The sequence below is a fragment of the Podarcis cretensis genome (genome assembly GCF_951804945.1).
Source record: "Podarcis cretensis genome assembly, chromosome: 16".
Classification (NCBI taxonomy): Eukaryota; Metazoa; Chordata; class Lepidosauria; order Squamata; family Lacertidae; genus Podarcis; species Podarcis cretensis.
The window spans coordinates 33,304,733-33,322,051 of NC_137186.1; the positions used below are offsets into that span (position 1 = coordinate 33,304,733).

Consider the following 17,319-nt stretch of genomic DNA (forward strand, 5'->3'; position numbering starts at 1 on the left):
TAAAGCCTTCTAACTAATCAAGTGATGCCAGCAATCCATGAACATCCTGTATCGAACAAGCAGATGGTGAACCACAGAAACTTTACCTACGTATCCTCAAATACCCTTTCTTATTTGGCATTTAACTTTCATCATTCACTCTGATCACAGCAGTTGAATTTCCTTAGGAAACTCAACTGCTGTGATCAGAGTGAATGATGAAAACTATATGCCAGGTGAGTTATTATGAAATCTGTTTAACTTTACTCTGCCAGTAATATTTTTGTGTTTTGCTGGGTTCCCTTTGAGAAAGATCAAGGCACAGTCACATCACTGACACTCATGCTTTTAAGATGATATGAAAAGCATGGGTTGTGGGTTCGAGCCCCACATTCGGCAAAGAGATTCTTACATTGTAGTGGGTTGGACTGCATGACCCTTGGGGTCCCTTCCATCTCTTAACAATTCTATGAAATCAGAGAAGTTCCCAACATTTTGCAGGGAAAAAAGGGCCCCAGAAACCCACAAAATTTCCATTAAAAACACATACTGGGTAGCTATACAAATTATGTGATGCTGTGAATCAGGGCCAAGTGGGTTCCAGCACCAGGATTTTGCTACAGGTTGACTCAAAGGACAGTGCCTAATTAAGTCCTCAGAAGCCATATAGGAAGTCTGGGCTCTGCTTCCTAATGGATCTCATGGGACGAATGTTGGCTATAGTATCAGCAATGCCAAATCGGTATCTAAGGTGGCACCAGTTGCTGAAGCAACCAGATGTTGATGGAGGCAAGAACAGTGGGGAGGCTGAGCCCGGGCACCACAAGCATGGGGATCCCAGCTCCACAGGGATCAGATGACTTTCAGGAGGGGACCTGATCAGAAGGATGAAAAGCAAGTTGGCTGGCATATAAACCTTGGGCCAATTTGGGCCAATGGTGCTCCCTTCATAGGTGGAGCGTAAAAGGATATCCTAGCTCTCTCTCTCTCTCTCCTTAGTTACTGGAGGGCCTGGCAGGAGAACATTGCAGCAGCACCCAGGAGACTGCCACCTTCACTCTCCTGACCAGAAACCTTTCAGGAGGAGCTGAGTTGTGCTCACCTGTCTCTTCTTCCACCAGTTCCTATCCTCATGCCTTTCCCCCTCCCTTTACACCCCGTTTATGGGCCGGTTAGCATGCTACAGCATATGGCGGCAAAACTGTTGTAATAACTCACCACGTGACTGCCTGATTTTTACCTACAGCAGCTCGCTGTGTAGATCGGGCAATTTTTCATTATGTTCTCCAAATGTTTCCTTTTGGATCGATATGATAGCAAGGGGAACTGGCCAATCGGAAAGCTTGCTGTATATCACTGACAGGGAACCTGCCACCCTCCAGTTGTTACTGGACTCTCAGCTCCCATGCCCATGGGATATGCTGCCTGGGGAATGATGGGAGTTGAAATCCAGCAGCAAGTGGAATACTCACAGGCCTCGCACCCCTGGCAAATGCGAACTATACACCCCATGATGCTTCCACACCACTTTAAACGTTGGATTCAGGCTCCTGACTATTAATTACACCATATGAGATTTCTGATGTGGTTCTGCTTAATAACACTCTAAGTGGAACATATCCGTTTACAGAGAGGTATGTTTCACTCTGTCCGATCTGCAGTAGGTGGCCTCCCCTCCTCACCTGTCCTTATCTCTGTCTTCTTTACTTGAAGATATCTCTCTCTTCTCTGACTCCCGGTCTCTGTCATGATTTGTCACAGAGGAGCTTCGCTCGGAGTCGCCGGGCTTTGGCCACTGCGGAGGTGTTGGGAAGGATGGTGGTGTCCGGTGGAGCCTGTTCCATGGCTCATGGGGGTTGTTGAAGCTCTGGACGTTGGGCCCTTCTTTGTGAGCAAAAATGCTATTGTGACCTAGAATCCGGAGGAAAGGGGAAAAGACTAGGTTAGTTCTCTTTGTGTGCCCCTCTTCGAACAAAAGACTTTTTGTCCCAAATAAGTTCTGCACAAGTGCCAATTATGAGCTCAGTTATCCTTTCAAGGCTGGATAATATAAAAAGAGGGAGAGAGAGAGAGACTGAAAAAACAGTAATTAACTGTGGAATGAAATAGTAGCCGTTTAAAGTCTCTGCAGAAAAAAGGCTAACTGCAGATCTGAGTAACTTTGTGGAAGTAATGAGGCCGTTTGCTTTGAAGATAAGAGGTGACTCCCAAATCACCCTGTTTCCCCCGCTGTGATATCCATGGCTCAACTGGCACTGTTGCCACAGCCACTGAGATTAACTAAGAGGATGCAGCTAGTTAAAAACGATCAGCCACCTGCAGTGGGAAGCAGTGAGTTGAGATCTTTGATTAGGGAATGAACAGGCTGAGCTTGAATGTAGCAAATCTCCTTGGGCATATTTCAGTCAATCTGATTAGTTCACCAACAATGCTCCTCTACAAAAACTCCCATCAGCAACTGTGTTCTGCGTGTAGCTAACTTTTTTTTAAAAAAGAAAATGGGGGTACTCTTTTTAATTCTGAAACCAACCTCTAGAATGCACTGAGTTCTGTGGTGTGTAAAAGTAATGGAGCGCCACTTTCAAGGCGTACAAGATAATGCAAAATTGTTTAAAATTCACATTTTTTTCATTGTGAATCTTTGACTAAATACAAAGCAACAATTTCTAGCAATTTTATACATTATGCAAGAGACAATGCATGTTACAATACTCTTCCCACCCCCACCAACTTCCCTTCTTCCAGTGTAATGCATACCAATCTAGGAGGCTCTCTGTCCAGAAAGGTTGGTTCAGCTTAGTGAATCGTCTTGTATCACCTTTGTGTCTCAAGGTGCTACTACAATCTAAATTTGGAATATGCAGATTTGCTCTATGGAGCACAGAGACAGTTTGAAGGCCATAAATACGTAAGACTGAAATTAAAATATCCTTGCCCATCTTTGTATGATGCTCTCAATGCAATTAGCAGTTGTAGGTTCCATTTCCCAAGGAACATAGAAATGTTGCCTAAGGATGGAGATGAATCTGAGTAGCACTAGGTTTTTAGTGTGAGGAAAAAATGGGGGCTCAACCATTGCTTGTTTCTTTGTCTCAGCAGTCCTAAGTACACCTCGAAACCTACACAGTGCCTAATAGCACGTAAACAAGTCATTTCCCACAATCCATTTTAAGACTGTGACTAAATGCAGACCCATAGTGTCAATAAGAAGGCAGATTTCGCTTTCTCCCTGCTGCTTTGGTTGGTGGAGGACTCAAATTGTTGGTGCAGGACATAATTGCATCAAGCAGTAAATTGCACTGGATTAGCCAATGGAAATGCCCTAAGCTCAGTTGCAGGACACATGCTTCCCATACGAAAGGTCCCAGGTTCAATCTTTGGCATCTCTGTGTCAGGCTGGAAAAACAATCCTGTCTTGAGATTCTGGAGAGCTGCTGTCAGTCAATACTAAGACAATACTAAGATAGATGGACTTCAATAAGCAGATTCCCATGTTCCTATGATTGCTTCCCATAGAAGTATCTTGAAAAAGCTACATAAATAGCCCATCTTGATGTACTTTCCCCCTGTACTTTTATTCATGTGAATAAAACCACTTTGAGGTTTTATTACAATCAAATGGTATATAAATGTTGTGAAATAAATAAATAGTACAAAAAGTCACTGCATGAGCACCAATCATTAGCTGTGATCTGAAACAGGGAAACAGATGCAAAATCAGTGCTTCACATGGGTGTTTCAAAGAACTGAAAAGTCCAGTGCAGAAGCCATCTGGCTACCTTGATTACTGGGGAGGAGGAGGAGAATTTAGCTGTCTATAATCTTTCCTGCCTCCAAATAAAATGACTAGTGTTATTCAAGGTGCTCCTGGATCGTAGGTGTTCAGCTCCGAGAAATGCGTCACAGCACCCATTTAGTGCTCTTTTTCCCTGTTGGATCTGAGCTTGATGTGTTTGAATAAACCCTTAAAAAAAGAGAAGATGACGCATGTATGGTAAGAGTTAGCATGTCCTCTCTCCAAAATGGCATTTTCAGGGCTCTTTGTGGTGACTCCATGCCTTTCACAAACAGTGAGAGAAGTGGCTCTGAGACACACGAAGAAGATTAAGGGGATTAAGGTTTTACTGGCCCCTGTTTTCTCTGGAAATAGAGTGCAAGCAACCAAGTATGGTTGCCACTGGGTGGGGGAACAAATTATGGGAAAGCTCCTGCCACAGAGACCTGGAACACTTAGGTGCAGTGTTTTGTTTTGTTCTCAAAAGGAGAATGGAGGTTAGGAAATGAAGGTTTTGCTCTATTTTAAACAAACTACCACCAGCTGCTTTCAATGTGCGCATGTGGTTTCTCTGGAGAGGAGGTTTGTCTACAGAACCCAGCCAGTACTTACTCAGAGTATGACTGCCTAATCCTCCAAAGGCATTGCTGCCTAAGTTCCCAAGGCCGCTGAAGGTGCTTGACCTGCTAAATGGATCTGGAAAGGCAAACAGGGTTTTTAGCCGGCATTTAGCCAAGAATGTTGGAGAATGAAATGCACCCCTTTCTCCCCTCCCCCTCTTTATATATATATATATTTTAATGGTCTGAATCCAAGTAGGATTAGGCCAGACTTTAAGCTGATCCTTCTCACTGCAAGGTTCTTTGCACAGAAAATTCCCAGCATGTTAAAAATGGAGAAGGGATTTGAGAACTTGCTCTGCAAAACAGGTGCTGGAGTTAAGCTCTGTGCGTGCCAAGCGAGAGGGAAGCTGAAAGTTAACAGCCCAGGAGCCAAAATTGATGGGCACAGCTACCAAGCTGATACCTGATCCACCTGGAATAGCAACAACAAAATGAAAAGCTGAAAGCTGATTTCTGACGTGATTGTGATTATTTTTTTAGCGGGGAGGTGGCAAATAGATAGGAGGAGATGCCAATGCAAGAAACTCAGGCACGCATAAAGTGGCTTTTTTACCCCTTTGCTTTGGATTATGTAGGCTAACAAATCTTATACATATCTACTCAAAAGCAAGCCCCAGGGACTTGCTCCCAGGTGAGCATGTCTAGGAGTACAGCCTTCATTACACTATATAGGCCCAACTATGAAGCTAAAATTTGACATAACCTAGGAACTCCCACATCAAAGAGTTACTGCATTAATTTGACACCTCATTCCCTGGAAATATGTGTTAGCTATTTTCATCTAACTGTATATTTTATTTGCTTTCCTTGTCCTTTGCCTATGGAACCCACATGTTCTGAGATGAGAGCTGCTAAAACTCTGCAAAGGGCTGCTTGACCTCAGAGGAAACCATGGGCAAAAACATACTATTTGCTCTAGCAGAACAAATAGGCAGAATATGTGAGTTGTATACTCTTCTTTTAATGAGTTACTAGCGAAAATGGCACCATGACCTGGACTCCTGATTAAATACTTTTTAAAGTTATAAAACACTACTCATGGACAAGAGTGAGAGTCACAGAAACCCAATACCACCCCCACTCCCCACAACGGCATACTATGGGCATGAATATAGTAGCACCTCTTGGTCAACCCTAGAACCCTAAATGGATAGCTCTAATAATGTGTAAAGGATTATCTAGGAGTTGAGTTCACACCATCTCAGCAAACTCCATGAGAGACTGCAACCGACTGACTGGTCACTGACTGATTGACCGGGAAGATTTGTGGATGACTCAGATTAGTTTAATTGGTCTAGCAGTGTGGGTTAATTACTGTACTCCATTGCCTGCCCCATACTGGTAACAACTGGAAAAGGCTCATGTGTTGGCTAGCAGTTTTTACCAATGTGGCCACTAGCTCAAATCAGAATGAGTCAACACAGCTACAAGTGTGAGTTTCTATCTATAACAGAGATGGGTGACTTGCTCAGCACTGAAAACGTTATAGCAAACTTCAAATCACTTGCTCAGATCTGCTTCTTCCAGTATGAGGGCATGAAAGTGTCTTAAAGAAATCAAGATGAAGATTATCAGAATTCTAACTTGGCAAATTAATACAAGGATGGGTGCAGCCATGGCTTTTTTTCAGAGGCACCTCTCAGGTGGGCACCACTGCCATTATAAGAGAACAAGGGAGGTGTTCAGGGTGAGTTCCGGCACCTCTTTTTTCTAGTAAAATAGCACTGGGTGCAACAATGGCTACTGCCCAGGAGAGTTAAAAACAGGGAGCTCCAAACTGAGAGGCAATATATCTCTGATAACCTGATGCTGGAGACAAAGCAATAAGATATGGCTATCCCTGTCATGTCCTGCTTGTGAGCTTCTCACAGATAACTGAGTGGCCAGAGGCTAAAAGGACCTTTTGGTCAAATCTGACAAGGCAATTCTTTGGTTTTTAGTTCATGGTGTGTAGTGAAGAACACGCTATGGGAGCTTGTGTACAGTCCCTGCATTGCCCACCCTGATCTTCAGCAAACCTCCAGGGGACAACCTAGGGAGCACAAAAAAAGCCATTTGTGCACCAGCTAATATTTGTCTTCGGTGATTTCAAATGTTTTCGTTTTTTCCTTGCCAGCCCTGTAAAAACTGGAAGATGGCACAATTGAGCTGATTCATCCCTGTTATCAGTCCTGCATGTCCTGTTGGGAGATACAATGCCCGTCTTGTTCTCTCTTCTGTCCTTTAAACATTTGAGTTTTTCCAAGAAAAAAACTCATGGCTCTCTTGTACTGCCTGGCAAATAATAACTGGTAACACTATTATGGAGGATTCTGCAGTTGAAAAGGACACACAACCCAAGTATTTCAGCTTTGGAAGGACAGAAATTGCCACTCTGGGTTTCTTGGAAACACTGGTGGATCTTCCAGTGGTAAATAAATCTGATTTGACATAAAACTGCTATCTCTGAAACTTTTCTCAGATGTATATTGAAGGCAGCCTGAAAATCATTGCAGCTTAAGAGGATACTTCTGCCTCTTCCGATTCTCTTATATAAACAGCACCCCCTCCCATCCGATTTCTTGTGGGGAATGTTGCTTAGGCATTGCCCTTATTGTAGAGGCTAAACCTCCTGCTCTGCTTCTATACAATTTTTTTTATAAAACATTGCTAATGCACAGGAAGCCAAGACACACATAAAGCATTATTGATAAAAGGTGAAAGAGTTTACTTACACCTACCTGCCAAGTGGTTAGTAGGCAGGAAGCTGCTGTGATGAGGCGAAGGGCCGAAAGGAGTGGCGGTTGGGTGGGCAGAGCCTGTGGATGCAAGAAAGAAGAGACCTTTGTATTTTAAAAATGTCAGCAGAATACTCACAGGAAGAAAAAAGTACCTAATGGGTCAACTCTTGAGTGTTACTAACGTGGGATACAACCCCAAGTCAGCTGTTGCCATGCGTCTGTCTTGAGAGACAATGGAGTGTGCCTTGGGGACTGAAGTTGGCACCAAAGCGACCTCCTCAGGGCACAAGCCTGGGCAGTAGGTATGTGCTGCCCAGACAAGAAGACCTCCTCCTTGGCCTCGCTGATGCAGAGTGGCACCAATGTGGCTGCAGCAAGTTAAGAACTGGCATATTAGCTGGGTAGGCTGGATCACTTTCTGTGTCTGTATGTGTGCGTGCGCAAGACCCACTGCAACATACACAGACAAACACGGGGCCAGGCCGATGTCATGAAGTGAAGCTTTCATGACAACACCACATTTATGTCATGATTTCGTGTGTTCAAAGTGCTTTTACAGCAACCATTGCGGTAGCATTCAATGGTAGACCAGTATCCGCATGTGACAAATTGGGGTAAGGTGATTTGGGGCCATGTTGAACTAACCTATTGTGTGAGTGGAAGCCAGTGCAGCTCCCCAAATCTGTTCCAGTGCTTCAGGAGAACCTCCAAAACAGTGTGCTGAGAGGAGAAGGGAGATCATTCCAGCAGGCAAGCAGAAATGCAATCTCCTTAATGCTATGTTGAATACAACCCTAGGGTTTGCCTATGACCACTTTGAATTTGTAGCTGGTGTGTGATTTGAAGCAGAAACTCCTTCCCTGCCAGCACCATTTTTAAGCCACTCTACTAGTATCATCAGCTCCGGTTGCTGGCTGGCGTAGGGTTCCAGGTTACATTTTTGGTATTTTGGTTGCAGAGAAATAGTTGGGAGAAATGATATTTCTGCTAATGCTTCATGTAGTATGGGGCAGGGAAGAAGCATTTTGCGAAAGTTACAAAAATCATGAGAGTAAGGCATTTCTGAGCACAGGTTCTGTTGGCGTGGGATGGGTAAATATGGACTTGGAGGGCCCAGCAACTAAGCATCCCTCAGTTGAGTGATATTGCCTCCTCCTGCTCAACTAGCTGAGAATTCCTGTTTGCCAGGCAGAATTTTACTGGGCTTGAAAAATCCCACGACACCTAACATCCAACAAATCTGAAAAAACTTTGGGTTCTCTCCAATCTATCCCCATCAAGGAGATGGGGTGTGTGGTACACACACCCACACCCCATGTATATGTATGTATATTTATATTTAGCCTTATCATTTACTCATTAATCTGCTTTCCGACACGCAGTGTGTTGTCTCCATTCACAGTCAGCTGCGTGCTGGAGCTCTTTCCACACCCCTCCTGGCTGCCAGAAGACCATCGTGTAAATCTAGCAGATGTGTGGAAATGCCTTCCAAGATCAAACACAATATTCCTACAGTACATACTGTGAAGTCATGCAAAATGCAGTTTACAGGAGGCCAAAAGAGAAGTTGGGCAGCTCTCACACTGGGAATGGTCATATGTGGGTTTTGTTTTATTATTCTTAATTTATCATATGGTGAGACTTCAAATGAACAGGATCATGGCACAGGCATTAGTGGAAAAGGGAAGGCTGTTCAAAATGGAGAGGGAAGCACTTTTCTCTTATTCCTGTTGGAAAATGGAGGTGGAATATATATATATATTTGGTATGCCTTTCTGCGGCTCCTCTAACACTGCACTTTGCTATGTGAGGTGAAGCAGGATTTCAACTCAGCAGGAGGAGTGTCAAACCAGCACCCTTTTATCAGCATTAGGCAGAATCTGATATGCAAGTTAAAAAGCATGGATGCATAGATGATAAATGGTACATCATGCTCAGTAATCTTTTGGCGCTCTCTCTTTCTCCCTCCCTCCCTCCCTTCTTGCAACTTTTTGAAGTTTATCTACCATCTTGTACTCTGCATTTATTCTGGTCATTTCCATTTCTCTTTCTCTTCGTGGAGATTCCTAAAACAAACGTTGGCAGCAGTTCAGGTAAGTGTGAACAAGTAGCAAGAAATGGAGTAGCATTCAACAAAGTTGTCTCTTTGCACAGACACTTCATCTTCTGCAGTGGACCTCCCCCCGCCCCATCTCAGGAGGGTCAGAACAGAATTGAGGGGGAGGCAGGAGAAGGAGGGGAAACTCCACTGTGCAAAGCATAAATTGTTGTGTGAATGGGACAACTTTGTTGGATGAAACCCTTTTGACTCTTACAAACAATGGTGACGTGCAGTGCAGACCTAGTTATAAACATGTATCTAGCCATTTCAGTAAGATGGAAGTGGTGTAGTCTTGGGCAATTCAAATTTGTAGGCATGAGATTAAAATGGACTGCTCTGAAACTTGTCATTCTAAATTTTGGAGTGGGAAAGGGAAGGAAGGTCAGGTGACTATTTCAGTTTCGTTTGCTTCTTTTAATTACAATAGGCCTAGAGCCTGCTGGATTGGGCCACTTGCAAATGTACTCCAAGCATCCTGTTCTCGGAGTGGCCAACCATATGCCCACGGAAAGTCCGAAAGCAGGATCTGAGTGCAACAGCACTCTTCCCCTCTTGTGATTCTCCACCAAGTGATTACATGTATGTGTGAAAGCTGTAGTTCAGCAGTACAGCACTTGCTTTGCATGCAGAATGCCAGAGATTCAATCCCTGACATCTCCAGGTATGGCTGGGAAACCCAGCCTGAAATCCTGGAGAACCAGACAGTCTAACTTGGTATAGGGTAATTTCCTGTGACCGCATTTTTAATTTAGGGTAATCCACTACTGAATAAGTCAAGTGATGTATATGCATCTGTGAATCAGCCCCCAAGTTTGGAGCTAAAAGGCAGAAGAAAAGCAATAGCTAAAAAAGCAGAGATAGCCAACACAGCTTAGCCCTAGTAATCAGTGGAGATAGAACACATAAAGTTGAACTCCATGATTAATCACCTTGGATTGTTTCACGTTTGTTTTCAGGTAGAAGCAAGACTACAGGTTCCCGCTTAGAAATTGGATTACATGTTCTGTTCTATCTGTCTCTGTCTCAAGAAAGTCTCCAGACTTGACAACTTGCATTTTTGTTATTCTTGAGGAGATTCTGCACAGCTGTGTCTGCACACCAGAGGCGTGAATATCATTTTTTGTGCATTCAGTACAATGCCTGAAATGGATACATACCAAGGTTGGTGTCCGTTATTGGCCAAGCATGCAAGCTCATATTCTAGAGAGGCAGTCTCTAGCAGCGTGAGACATTTTAGGATATCTAGACTCTACTGTCTGCTCAGGAGCAAGTGGGTTTCATTAGTGAAAAGAAGAAGGTTGGTCTAGGTTTGGATGTTGCCAAGAGTTCCCTCAAATTGGAGCCAGTTTTGGGTACAAACAGATTTAAGCTGTCTGCCCTAGAATATACCCAAGCTTTTCCAGTGGCTGTGTGTTGCAGGGGAAGACAGTTAGGAATGTGTGCTTGATAAGCATTCTGATGAACCTCTGGGTTTCTAGGAACATGATGTGGAAACCACTGGCTCACCATGAAATGACTGAAAAGTGATCGAGTGAATTGGCTCTAAGCAACCAGAAAACGAGTTAAGGAAACTCCAGAGAGAAAAGCTGCCATGGCTAGCGGGATGCAGTGTTATCTATAAACATAGCAACCTGCTCGACTGCTTTGAGACGGATGGAGGCTGTCATCTCTCTAATCCTGTAGGATTTCAGAAGGTGTATAACGGATGGGAGATTTCTTCAAATGAGACAGCTTACAAACTTGACTACATGGGGCTGATAATAATAAGAATTAAAAAAAAGAAAAAGAAAGAAATCCTTTGGAGAAAGCCAGGGACAATATTGTGGGCTGTCGGGGAGTTATTAAATATAATGTCTGCCAGGCAGCTGAACATTCATCCCAAAGCCAGGTGGGCCTAAGATAACTTAAGTATTTTTTCAGTAACAAGGCAATACGGCAGAAACCATGATTCACCCCAACTATACTCTTGTTCCATAAAGTGACTAGAAAGCCTTAGATACTGTAAAGTAAAAATTTATTCATTTCTCTATAAGAGTCACAATGTTTGTTCATCCTGCTCTCCTCCGATAACCAACTTTATTGAGATTTACAGTCCAATCCCTCTTGTGATTAATATACTCACAGGTGGGTTGGGTCATTTATCTGGGACTGAAATAAAGGCATCCTTTAATCTGTTGCCTATGCTCTGCAACCCCTATACATGTTTACTCAAATGTAAGCCTGACTGTATTCAGTGGAGCTTATTTCCCAAGAAGTGTGCATAGAGCTGAAGCCTTAATAGATCTATTTCTCTGTCAAAGCACCCCAACTGTGGAAATCCCTTCTCACTGGAGATACGAATGGGCATCCTCCATATTGTCTTCTCATAGCCATCTGAAAATATGTTTACTAATTTAGGCTTCTGGAAGAAATTAACAATCTAGGCCAGACAATATTCAGAATTCATTGAGACAGTGTCTGTTTTAAGTTTGTATGCCATTTATTCTTACTTTAGGTACAATGTGTGTGAGAGAATTACTTTGATTTGTGAAGTAGGAAAGGATCCAGCCAAACCTGAGTCTGCACAGGCCATTTGGGTGATTGGGCGTTTCGGCCCCAAGGCTTCAATGTTTATAAAACTAGTGGTCTTAAGAGGAAGAAATCTTTCTGACCGTGTCTGCACACGTATTAATGATTACTAAATTTTGCACAGAATAAAAGGGAGGGGAAGGGAACAATTAAATGCATATGTCCATACTTATTCAACACTCACTCCTCCTCACCTGTGGTGGAAAAGAGTGGCCGGGCGAGATCTTGAGGATAATGGAACCCTGGGAACACACCAGGGGCAGGAGGTCTGCTGAACAGGTCAAGTTTCCCACCTATCTCTAGCTTGTGGGGATCCAGTTGCATTTGCTGTCAAAGGATACAAAAAAACATCTCATTATACATTTTTCTTTCCTTTACTACAGAGAAAAGGGGAGGGGGGAGGAAAGCAGTAAAAGGGCTCATACTTCACGCCTGCGTTAGCACCGCCAGGGAGAGTTAGCCAGAGTGATGGCAGCATCTGTGGTCTCATACTGAGAGTCATGCTCTGACAGTAGCCTCTATGAGGCCATTTCACTCCACAGCTTCTCAGCTGCCTGCCTGCCTGCCTCCTCCTCCTCCTCCTCCTCCTCCATGAATAAGTTCTGAAATGAGCTCTTAGCCCCATGGCATTAACTCAGCAGGAGAATGCAATGTGATATGCTGAGTGAGTCGTGCGCCCCTCGGATCAGTCTGCAGCCTCAGCCCGGCACAAACATATTCCACAGGCTGAAAGCTGCAGACAGAACTAACCCTCAAAGAGTTGGATGACAAGAGTCGCATGCTTGGTTGCTTCAGTTCAGTTCACAGAGAGAGACAGAAAAAGACAGAGGTTTGTGGAGGCTATCCCTTTCCTGGGGCAAAGAAAGCGCAGCATGAAAGACTCATGGAAAAGGAAGAGGATGAGGAAAGAATCTGCTCCCTGCATTCAGAGTGCTACACAGCCCCGTTTATTTCAATATGCTTTGAGGACGGAGCTTTCTTTCGCATGCTGATAAAAACTAGCCTAGGACAAAGTGTGCGAAAACAGTGCCCATTTGTTAGGAGGACACTCCAGTGTATCCTTGGAGGTTAAGCAGAAGCTTCATACTTTCCTCATAAGAGATAACAGCTATAAATGACCTATGAAAGGATGGCATATATTCCATGACCGCAGAGAGCATAAGTAATGGAATAATAAACAAAACTTTGCGGGAGCTGAAAGGCTGCTACGAAAAGGAGCAGTGCAACCTCTCTTCTTCCTCTCCTGGTTATGTGAAAGGTAGGGGTAATCAATATGGTTCCCTCCTGATGTTGCTGTTCTCCTACTCCCATCGGCCTCAGACAGCATAGCCAATGGAAAGAGACAATGGGAGCTCCAGTTCACAGCTTCTGGAGGGCACCACACTGGCTACCCCTGGGGTAGGAAAACGAAAAACATGAACTGATGACATTTCACTTCGATTCCCCCTCACTCTACTGACTGTTCTTTACAAGGGTGGGGAAACTCCCAGCATGATGATTATCCTGTCATACAATTTTTATTATACGTTAATTGGGGAGGCGGCAGGGAGAAGGAGCCACAGAGCCACTGTTTTTGACATCTGCACATTGCCTGTAATGTCTAGTTCCACCCAGACTGTCAAGCAAAACTATGTTTGATACTATCTTACACAAAATCAGCATAGTAAGGTATCTACTATTAAAGAGCCTCAGGTGGGGGTCTTGCTCAGCCCAGCCACCTGACAGCATGTAGCTAGAGCTATCAGGAAGTCAAGCTGTGGCACCTCAACCATGCAAAGGAAATGGTTGGGCACTGAGTTATGACTCTGGCTGCTGAACATATTGGTTCCGACACTCCCTTAATATATAAAAGCTAGTGTACCTTAACCACTCCAGCAAGACTGTAAAGCAGGTAATATTGAAGTATGGAAGGTTGTTAGAAAAGCAGATTGAGCCATTTCCAGGCTTATTAGTTGCTACCAAAGTGTGTGGCTCTTAAATGGTTTCTGCTTAAAATAACGGTATACTCATTGAACCTGATTAACGTGTGCAGTCCAGCTCTATTAAAATGAAGGGATACTTGCCACTTCTGTAACACGTTGTGGAATGGCCACATTTCTGCCTTTTTCCCTGACACTAGTTACTTAGCTATGGCAGTAAATACCTGTGATGGATTAATGAGCAAAGCACAAGGTGGTTGTGGTGATGATAATGAAGAGAGGGGCATAAAAACAAATAATTTGGCTCTTAAATCAAAGCATCTATTCAAGGCATCTAGGATCCTGTGGTTCTGCAACTCCCAAATACACGTGCCTTGTAAGACTTCTGCAGAAATTAATTGACCACAGAGTGTTAAGCATTTGTATCCGTGGTTGTTGCTAAACCAAGATTTTGAAGCACAGGTAGTGTTGTGGCCGATCTATTGTTTAGTTTCTTCTGTTAGAAGCTAAGAACATCCTCTTAACAATTCCTGCTAATGGACTTCCCCATTTGCATGGACACTACTTCTGCCTCCCCTATATCACCCGAAATATTCATAACTGCCTCCCAAGAGCTTCACCAAAATTCTGCAACATGGTAATGAAATGTCTATGGCTTTGATTGCGCTTATTGATGCATATTGTAAAAGATGTGCTAGCTAGCACACTTTGGGTCTCCGTGTGGAATTTAACTCACGTCTGACTCAATAAAACCCCCCGTGAGAAGTGGCTTTAGCATCACTGAGATCACTCAAGACTTAAGTGCCTTGAAAACTGACATCTGGACTCTTCCAAGTGCCGGATTCTAAGGGCTTTAGACGAATTGCTTGGGCAAAGGTGAACCATCTATCCCTAACATTCTCACCTCTCCAGTTCCAGTCTCCCCCCATCCCTCCCCTCCACACAATACCGCAAAATAAAAAACCCCAAGCACCTCTGACACAATGACTGTCATTCTACTCGCCTGCTCTATGTTTTGTAAAATGTCCTTCACCGTACCGCTCATTTCACTCTGAACAGGATAACACTCCATATTCCACAGGAGGTACTAGTGCAGAAGGGAAATGATATTAAACATGCGTGCTTCGTACGCCCCCACCGTCCCCACAAGCCTCCCAGCTGATCTCCTTTCGGTTGCATATTTTATACCTTTGACTCGTTTTGCTACCAGTCTGCCCTGCCCCACCAGACAAGCACAACCAATTACAGCTCTACGATAGATGTTAAAAGACAGAAAGGCTTAATTAATTTCACACCTTACAAACAAAAGCTACACTGTGAGAAGCTACTTATTTATCAGGTGGGAGTAGCAGTGGGAACACATCATGTCAGCCGAAAGACTCATAATCTCTGAATAAATATGCTCATTTACCTTTATCTTCTGCTGGTGATGGTAGATCTGCCAGGCAATCTGTACGTGAACAGCACACCACTTGCCAGGCTTCTGCAAGCAAATGGATTTTAAAAATGGAGGTTTAACTTAAAATACCAGCAATCTGGAGCCATTTTTTCCCCTTGACAACACTCAGCTCACAAAAAGAGACTAGTCATTCATGATTGTTTTGTGGAAGAATGGAAGCCTTTTTTTTTTTTGGAGTATTTAAAGAAATATTGTAGTATGATAAATTCGTGAGCAGGATTTGAACTATGAGCAACAGAAGGAATGAGATTGTACGGTGGTCATGATATAAGAGAGAGAAGATTGAGTGCATCAAGGGGGAGAAACACCACGGAAAACGGGTGGGGAAGTCAAAAAAATCAAAGAAAAAATATGTTTTGGAGTGTATATGTGATTTTTTAAAAAATTTAATAGAATATAATAATTAAAATGACTAGTCATTCACAGTGCTGGATATTGATTTGGTTTGTATAATTTAGAAATATGCAGTATTGTTTTCATGTGAGGGAAGATTACTTGTAACAAATTCCTCCTTTGTGGAGCTTGGAGAGCATCAGATCATATGATGCAATCCCACCCTGTTCAAAGATCTGTTAGTGAAGCCTGCTCGGGATATCATGTGTGTTTTGGATGCAATATTAGCATCCTCAAGGTACAGGGACTTTTTAGGTTAGGTGCCCCTATGGGCTTCATTTACAACCCCCCCCCCCCCAGTATTTGCCTCCCTTAGGAGACAGGTAAAGCATTTTGTTATTCTCAGGCCTTTGAAAAACAGGCTCCTGCTTATGAAGGCCAATCACACCATTGCTGATCTGTTGAATTTAAGGGGCGGGGGGAGAGTTTAAAAACCATGGTAAAACCATGGTGCATGAATAAGAAGAGCCCTCCTGGATCAGGCCAAAGTTAATTTAGTTCACCATCTTATTTTCAGGAGCAGGACATGAAGGCAGTAACTGTCACTGTTGTCCCCCCTGGAACTTGTGTTCAGAGGTACAGCCATGATGACTAATCACTATCTCTTCTTCACTCTCAATGGAAAATCCCTTTATTAAGTAAGAGGAAAGAGCATGGATAGGCCTGATAAATATATAAAATAAACGTATAAAGAAGCTCGAGTCGGGAGAACCATATTTTATTCTTCCCACAATCCAGAGGATTGCACATGCATTGATTTTTTCATCCTTAATTCATGAAGGAGAAGCCTCCTTTGGATTGCAGGCTCTAAGAAACTGTGTGATTGAAATCATGAAAATTTGTTTAGCACTGCAAATGCTTCATTTACATAATTTATGCAGGTAGCAGAATCTAGCTTTTCCTACTGTAGAATTTGGACTAACTTGGAAAGTTGAAGCAGAAAGTGAATGCAAGGTACGAATCAAGAGTATTATATAATCAACTTCAAAGGAAGTGCCAAGACAGATTTATGTCACATGCATGTACATTTCTACATTTACACAAATTATATTTTAAGAAAAGGTAGATTAAAAAAAATCCCTGACAAACCTTACTTACTCGTACTGGAGCCCGATAGGGGTCAGACACCTAAGGAAAATGTGGAAAAACAGATCAGTCTTGGAAATTCAGTCATACAGAGGAAAAGGAATTTAATTTGAGAGAATAGATGACAATAAACAGAGAAAATAAATCAGAGGAGAATTGTCACAGAGGTAAACCTCCTTCCACTAATTTGCACCAAGTTAGAAAGTGCCAAAGGGTGCCCTGCAGTCTTAGCACTGATGGAAACATGCCTTTATAAAAGCAGCTAGCAAGTAAGAATGTGGATTCTTTCAAGTTCAAAGTCAACTACTTGAAGCCATCCAAACTGGCACAATAGTTTGCATGACTGCTTGCACTGGAATAGTGCAGGTGCAACACATTTGGTGAACCCCCTATCCAGTTTGAGAACAAGCAAGACTCAAAACATAAATTTATGTGGTCCAGTCGGTTCAGCTATTTACCCATTAACTTAAAATTCGGGTCTGCTAACCAGATCTGAGGATCCAGTTCTTTCTCCATCTTGTTTTTTTTTTATATAAAAAAACAGCAATAATATAACAAAGGGTTTTTTGTTTACATAATGATAACATTTCCCATTTTTAAGTCTTCTACTCAGGAAAACCCGAGTCTGGGAAGCAATAGCACAGCCAAAGGTTGTGCCATTTTTCCTCTCTTTTTCTGCAGGAAAAATATACATTA

General features: G+C 43.0%; 1 protein-coding gene across 12 annotated transcripts in view; it reads right to left on the bottom strand.

The window, feature by feature from the left end:
- The window catches only part of FBRSL1 (fibrosin like 1), an 827,250-nt gene that overhangs the window by 2,825 nt on the left and 807,106 nt on the right, over nucleotides 1-17,319 (bottom strand). For 6 of the 12 annotated variants that reach the window (XM_079956419.1, XM_079956414.1, XM_079956416.1 and 3 more), the window contains 7 exons: nucleotides 16,627-16,665; nucleotides 15,097-15,168; nucleotides 14,689-14,772; nucleotides 11,961-12,093; nucleotides 7,092-7,175; nucleotides 4,367-4,450; nucleotides 1,662-1,890 (listed from right to left, as the gene is read on the bottom strand). In XM_079956419.1, coding sequence (XP_079812545.1) covers nucleotides 1,662-1,890; nucleotides 4,367-4,450; nucleotides 7,092-7,175; nucleotides 11,961-12,093; nucleotides 14,689-14,772; nucleotides 15,097-15,168; nucleotides 16,627-16,665 — 725 coding nt within the window. The remainder of the gene's footprint in view (nucleotides 1-1,661; nucleotides 1,891-4,366; nucleotides 4,451-7,091; nucleotides 7,176-11,960; nucleotides 12,094-14,688; nucleotides 14,773-15,096; nucleotides 15,169-16,626; nucleotides 16,666-17,319) is intronic. The other 6 variants (XM_079956422.1, XM_079956424.1, XM_079956418.1 and 3 more) reach the window with 5 other exon arrangements.